The 6,561-nt window shown below is 48.8% G+C and overlaps 1 protein-coding gene across 1 annotated transcript in view; it reads right to left on the reverse strand.

Annotated features, from left to right (window-relative positions):
• Window positions 1–2,297: 2,297 nt before the first annotated feature.
• The window catches only part of heatr6 (HEAT repeat containing 6), a 12,837-nt gene continuing 8,573 nt past the window's right edge, over window positions 2,298–6,561 (reverse strand). Inside the window, exons 15-20 of the mRNA XM_036524736.1 lie at window positions 6,424–6,558; window positions 5,668–5,790; window positions 4,992–5,116; window positions 4,646–4,742; window positions 3,890–4,094; window positions 2,298–3,290 (exon numbers count right to left, since the gene is read on the reverse strand). Coding sequence (XP_036380629.1) covers window positions 2,734–3,290; window positions 3,890–4,094; window positions 4,646–4,742; window positions 4,992–5,116; window positions 5,668–5,790; window positions 6,424–6,558 — 1,242 coding nt within the window. The 3' untranslated portion in view covers window positions 2,298–2,733. The remainder of the gene's footprint in view (window positions 3,291–3,889; window positions 4,095–4,645; window positions 4,743–4,991; window positions 5,117–5,667; window positions 5,791–6,423; window positions 6,559–6,561) is intronic.

Here is a 6,561-nt window from a genome sequence, read left to right on the forward strand (position 1 = left end):
TAAAGTGAGATTTGTGAGCTTGGGTCCTCTCACCTTCCCGCTGCGACACCCTCTACCAGCTTGTTAAGCACCTGCGAGTTGATTGGGTGTCAGTGGAGATCCTCCAATCAGCACTCGCTTTGCTGTGGTGCACTGTGGGACTGACATGCGTGCGCTGGAGGCCTGAATTCATCTTTAGTGCTTTAGTGCTCCTGTACATATATAGAGTGGATATGAAGAGGTAAGTCTAGGGTAGTACAAATCATGATTCCATCAGGTGAAAAAGTATTAATACAGTATATCAATATTTTTAATATACTTATAATATAGATGTATTAGGTGTAATAACTTGTACTGATGGGTTATCTTTCAGACCAAGGCTTCACAGCAACGAACTCTCAATGGGAAGAGAGACGAGACTGGCGACTCTCAAAAATGACTCCAAACGGGAGTGAGATGGTCCACAATGCACATTATCAACTTGCATAACCCCTGGGTCTGCAAGAAAAAAGAAGAACACAGCCACACCACGGCACATCTTATCACACCTGCGCGGGCTGTAAAAGAACAAAAGACACTTGTGCCCGAGGTGCGATCGGTATCTGAATTGGAGTGATTAGATAGACGGCTGATGGGGCCAGGGAAGGAGGGCACCGCGTTGAACCCTGCAGTGAAACGTGTACATATCCCGTCTCCCAAAAGTGGGGCAATAATGCTGGCAGGTCTGACACGAATACTATTCAGATGTCTGGCACAGAAAAAAGGGCCTCAGTGTGCTTTCATAGTGTATAATTACAGGTTACTGGGACATTTACAGCAAAAAACATCCATTTTTAACTTTGGCTTTCTTTTTAACTCATGCTATTTATTCTTTCCTTTTTGTTAGATTTGAGAAACTGGATAAATGTTACATCATGTCTTATGGTGTGGTTTAAAAAATTGAACTTTTTGGCATTTTAGTCATTTCAAGAACTTCAGTTCCATGATACTTCCATCACACAGAAAAATATTTGCTGAAGTTGCTGAATTTACAAGTGGACATACAACACAAGTAATCGGTAGGCCCTACCTTCACCAGCTCCCCAAGGGAGTGTTCTGGGATTCTACCACCATGAAGATTGGACAAGGTAAGCACTCCCTCTTGTGGCTGTCCTATGAAAGGCAGGACACTGTAACAAGTACCTATGGTACAGTTGCGTACCTTTCAACTCTAACTACTACCTGTACCAAACACAGGGATCTATGTAGCATGTACCAATCTCATCTTATTTTTATGAAATGTGTAATGGCATAGAAAGACGATGCAGAAAGTCACTGCATCGAAAACAGACCTGGCCAACAGCTCGGGTGTCACTGCCCAGCTATCACCTGTATAAAGGTCACTTGTAAAATCAGGACATTAAAATGCGATGCAGTAGGAATAGCTGTATTAACAAAGGCTAAATTATGGACAAAACTTTTAGTTTCCTTATGCATCAGAGTATTAAAAAATGCAAAATGAGATTATTGCAGAGCAATGTTTCTGAAACCCATGTGGGCTATAAAACAATTAAAATTCCAAAGACAGTACTTTCAGAGATGAAGGCGAGAAAAAAACACAAGCTAAAAGCTTCTGAGTCAGCCAGCTCCCCCCGTTCCTCAAGCATTTCCATGTTTCTGATTGCTTTCTCTGCCCGACCAGCAGTCATGGTCATGCCTTTCCTCTCATTCTGCTGTGCCTTATCTTCGTTTTTCACTTTCTCTGTTTGTGTCCCGTTCCCCTTGCTGGCCCAGTTCCCCCTGTGAGCCGTACTCCCTCCCTGAGTTCCACCGAGTTCTACTGTATTTATTTACTAGCTGGCCTGACAATCAGCTACTGCACTGTGGTAACACTGTAGGTACTGCTGCCCGTTTAGGAAAGATGGGGGTGATTCGGTAAGTGTAACACTACAGCAGTGCTTGAGAGGAAGTCTTGACGCAGTCGAGCTCTTTCAGGAATGACTGATCGGCCGCCTGTCAGCTGTCAGCTGTTCCCTGTCCTGTAGACGATTCACAGGTCTGCGAATATGAAATTAATGGGAAATGTGACCTTACAAATGAAGGATGGCTTTGGAGTAGGGGAAATATACCAGTGCATTTCTCACTCCTTCTGCTGAGTTCATTATAACTGCACTGACACCCATCCACCCCCATCTATGCTTCAAAATAACTGGTTATGTACTGCCATCTACTGGTCAAATTGTTCTCAACAGATTGAACAGAGGTAAAATAACTGTGTTCAATAATTGCAGGAAAAGAGAAGCAAATGATAAAAGCATATTTATTGTTTTCTTGCGCTCCATGCCCATGGAGGTTTCTGCATGAGCGTGCCGGTTCTCAGAGGTTCATTAAGCTCAGCCTTTACAGTTCCTCCTGTCCTGTTCTTGCCCTTGTACATAAAACTGAGGCATCTCTTCATTTACCCAAGAACACTGTGTAAAAAACCGAGCACAGGAGAGCTTAGATTATGCAGAGTCACTGGAAGACACTCCATCGCAGGTTGTACCTGAATATACTTTCACTTTGTGGATGCTCTACCTGATATATATCATATCGAACACATTCAGTGTGAGATATTATTAAAACCTGCAGATTCCATCAGCAGGACTGGCGTTTCTGCGCCTTATCCTGGAAGCAGCAGACCCTCCGGGGATTAGTGTCACGTTTCGCAGGCTGCTATTGGTCATGTGACCTCAGCCCTGGCTGTAAGGCCTCAGCAGAGCAGGGCGGACACGCTCAAACTGAGGGCACCTTGGGCTCACCGCAGCTCTTCAGCACCTCCTCCAGGAAGCCCACCACCGCGTTTAAGGCCTCCTGGACGTCGCCTGACTCAGCGGAGAGGCCCCGGAGCCGCCCTAGCGTCTTCTTGAGCTCCGTCACCCTCTCCTGGGGGTCGGGGCAGTCCCCGGCCTCCTCACCCTCCCCACCCCCGCTGTGGTAGCGGACCAGGTAGCCCCTGACGGCCTCGGCGGGCCCGCCCGTCAGAGAGGCGGCGAGGGCGGGCAGGTCCGGCGGCCCGCACAGGGACAGCAGGTGCAGCAGGGCGCGGCACAGCTGGGCCCGCAGGCTGGCGCAGTAGCGGTACTCCAGGAAGTCCTCCGTCTCGTCGCTCCTCTCCAGCGCCTGGGCCAGGGCCTGCCACACCTCCCTGAACTGCCCCGCGTCCCCGTAGCGCCCCCGCGTGGCCGGGGTGGCCAGGGCGGCGGCCGACTTGATCCGCACCTTGAAGTTCTTGCAGGACTTCACCGCGCAGGACAGCGCGGAGTAGGCGTCCGCAGTCCAGGAGGCTGTACCTGGGGGGAGCGCCGGAGCGCACGGATTAACATGCAGGTGGGGTAGAGCGCAGAGCGGCGGATCAGAGGGTTACGCCAGGGGAAGCGGCAGGAGAAAGAGATTAATATGCGTGGAGCAAAGTACACGGCAGAAGCCCGGGATGCTATTCTGGGGGAAGTGCGAGAACAAACAGATTAATATGCATGGCAGAGGGTATGCAGCAGTCTAGAAGGCTCTTCTAAGGGAACCGAGGGAACGCAAATTAATATGCACAGTGCAGAGCATACATCAGCGATGCAGGGGGACCCATCAGCGGGGAACGGAAGACTATGCTAATGATATCAATCATAATAACTAACAAACCAACATATATATATATAATACATCACTTACTCAAAATGGAATGAAATAAAAATAAAAATCACAGGTAAGATAGCATAACAAGGTTTTACATATCGTAACAATAACTATGCAACTTGTATATTTATAAGGAATCCCTGCCACACAGAGATTTATCGTTGACAGATGGGAGGCTAATTATTGTGCCACTCTAGACCCTCCAGCAGGGGGAGATAAAGAGCCTGAGCAGGGGAATGCGGTGACAGCGTTTAGTTCTTACCCAGAGGAAGGGCAGGGTTCCGGAATGCATTGCCCAGGGCATAGCAGGCATTCCAGCGCACCTTCATGGTGGAGTCGCCACGCACGGTGTCAATCAACGCCCTCATCGCCGCCTCCAGCGGCTGGTCGAACCCGGGCCGGGCCAGGTGAGCTGGCTGCAGGAAGTGCAAGAGGTTCCCCAGGGCCCGCACTGCGTTACTCTTCACCTGAGGTTGGACAAAATGGAAGCTGACCCACTCCCATCAAACAACCAACTGATCCACTACCAGCAAAAGAGCTGACACACAGTGCCACTCAAAAGCTTGGACACACCTGATTATGATAACGGGAAAACATGCATTCCTTGACATTTTGATCTTATGATCATATGATCTTTAATATTTTCAGACTTATGCTTAAATGCTTGAAATTTGTTTCTCAGACAAATATAAACAGTGAGGTTTATGCCAAAAATATATTTTTGGCTATTCTGAAGAATCTAAAATATAAGATTGTTTATAACACTTTTTTGATCACTGCATAATTCCATTTGTGCTATTTCATAATTTTTTTATACCTTTACTATCATTCTAAAATGTGGAAAATAGTAAAAATATAGAAAGAAAAGTGTGTCCAAACATTTGTCTGGTACTGTACATGCATACCAAATGCGTTACGCCCACCAAAACACGTGACAGTTTTAGTTGTAATTAAAAGCCCGCTCCACTCCCTGCCTGCATTATTTAACTGCCAAAGCTGCAACAGCTGGCCGCCTCACCCTGTCCTTGTCGCCAGAGGCCTGAGTGGCAGACCGGAGCATCTTCAGCAGCAGAAGGTCAGAGAACTCCTCCTGAAAGTCCTGTCCCAGCGACTCCCTGAGCACGCACAAGAGAGACGAGACACACAGAGACAGAGGCACCGTCAGAAGGCCACTTCAGCACCAACGGCATCCATGTGCATGTGACAGAGTCAGAAAGCAGACGAGCGCTTGCTTGTACCAGGGCATACGTGTCAGACGGGGCGTATGTGAGAAGGCCCCTAAATGGAGATGAGATTACACAAGCCACAGCAGACTGGCAGACTGGCAGACTGGCAGACAGGCAGACAGGCGTGCGGGAACTCACATGTTGACAATGAGCGTGTCGGTCAGATTCCCCAGGGACCAGGCTGCCTTGGCACGAACATTCGGCGAGCGGTCATCCAGGGAGGTGAGGATGGCGTTGGCCGTGTCCGCCACAAACATAACGTCCTGCACAGACAGAGAGGAGAGAGAAGACCAGAGCATTGAGCATCTGAGGAATCATATGACGAAATACTCATAATTCACTCAACCAGGCAAGTAAACTGATTTTAGTTTTGCAGTGTCGCTCTGTAATTATACACGTGCAACATTATGAGCTACGGTCTTGTGAATCCACTTAAACTGTGGCTGTGAGCTTGCAAAAGCCAGCCTTTCATTCACATTTACATTTATTCATTTGGCAGACGCTTTTATCCAAAGAGACTTACAAGTGAGGTACAACACAGCACAAGCGAAAAACCATACAGAGCCAACAATATTAGAAGTACTGCATGACAGAGTTCCAAAGGTTGGCCAGGCAAGGTACAAACTAGCTGTTGGAGATACAAGTCCATTATACCATTAGAGTTGTTTAAAATAAAGTTTATAAAGGAAAGCAAAGTGTGGTGAACAGACAATAACTAGCAGGTAAAGCTAACGAGTGTGTTAAACCATTACATTTTCTTTTTTTATAGTTTAGTGGTAGGCTTCATGTGAAGCCTCTGTGATTGATGCTGTACCTCTCGCAGGCAGGGGAACAGGATGTAGACCCCCAGAGCTCTGACTGCCGCCGCCTTCACCAGGGAGTTCTCACTGTACGTCAGGCCCAGGAGCACGGTGAGGCACAGCACCTGGCTCTTATCCTGCAGACACAGGAACGCACATGCGTACGAACACAGAGGGAGAGAGAGGAGGAATAGGAGAACGGCGTTAAGTGGTGTGTGCATCTATGTGTGTAACCCTGTGTGCGCACCCTTTGTATGTGTGTGTGTGTGTGTACCCTTTGTGTGTCTATGTGTGTGGCCCTGTGTGTGAGATCCTGTATGTATGTGTGTGTGTGCCTCTCTGTGTGTGTACCTGTGTGTGTGTGTGTGTGTGTGTGTGTGTGTGTGTGTGTGTGTGTGTGTGTGTGTGTGTGTGTGTGTGTGTGTGGCCGTGTTTGAGATCCTGTGTGTGCGGCCCCTCTCTGTGTGTGTGGCCCCTGTGTGTGAGATCCTGTGTGTATGTGTGTGTGTGTCTCTCTGTGTGTGCCTCTGTGTGTGTGTGAGATCCTGTGTGTGTGTGTGTGTGGCCCTGTGTGTGAGATCCTGTGTGTGCGGCCCCTCTTTGTGTGTGTGTGTGTGTGTGTGTATGGCCCCTGTGTGTGCCCCTCTGTGTGTGCCTCTCTGTGTGTGGCCCCTGTGTGCAAGATCCTGTGTGTGAGATCCTGTGTGTGAGATCCTATGTGTGAGATCCTGTGTGTGAGATCCTGTGTGTGAGATCCTGTGTGTTCTCACCGGCAGCTGGCTGAAGGCCTGTGGCAGAATGGAGGACAGGGTGTCGCAGGCGCTGGTCTGCAGGGTGGGGTGCTGCTCGCTCTGCAATGCGCCGGTCAGCGGCCCGCTCAGCACCTCTGACCAGAACTGCACCACCTG

This window comes from Megalops cyprinoides, chromosome 3, assembly GCF_013368585.1.
Source record: "Megalops cyprinoides isolate fMegCyp1 chromosome 3, fMegCyp1.pri, whole genome shotgun sequence".
NCBI classification, from domain to species: domain Eukaryota; kingdom Metazoa; phylum Chordata; class Actinopteri; order Elopiformes; family Megalopidae; genus Megalops; species Megalops cyprinoides.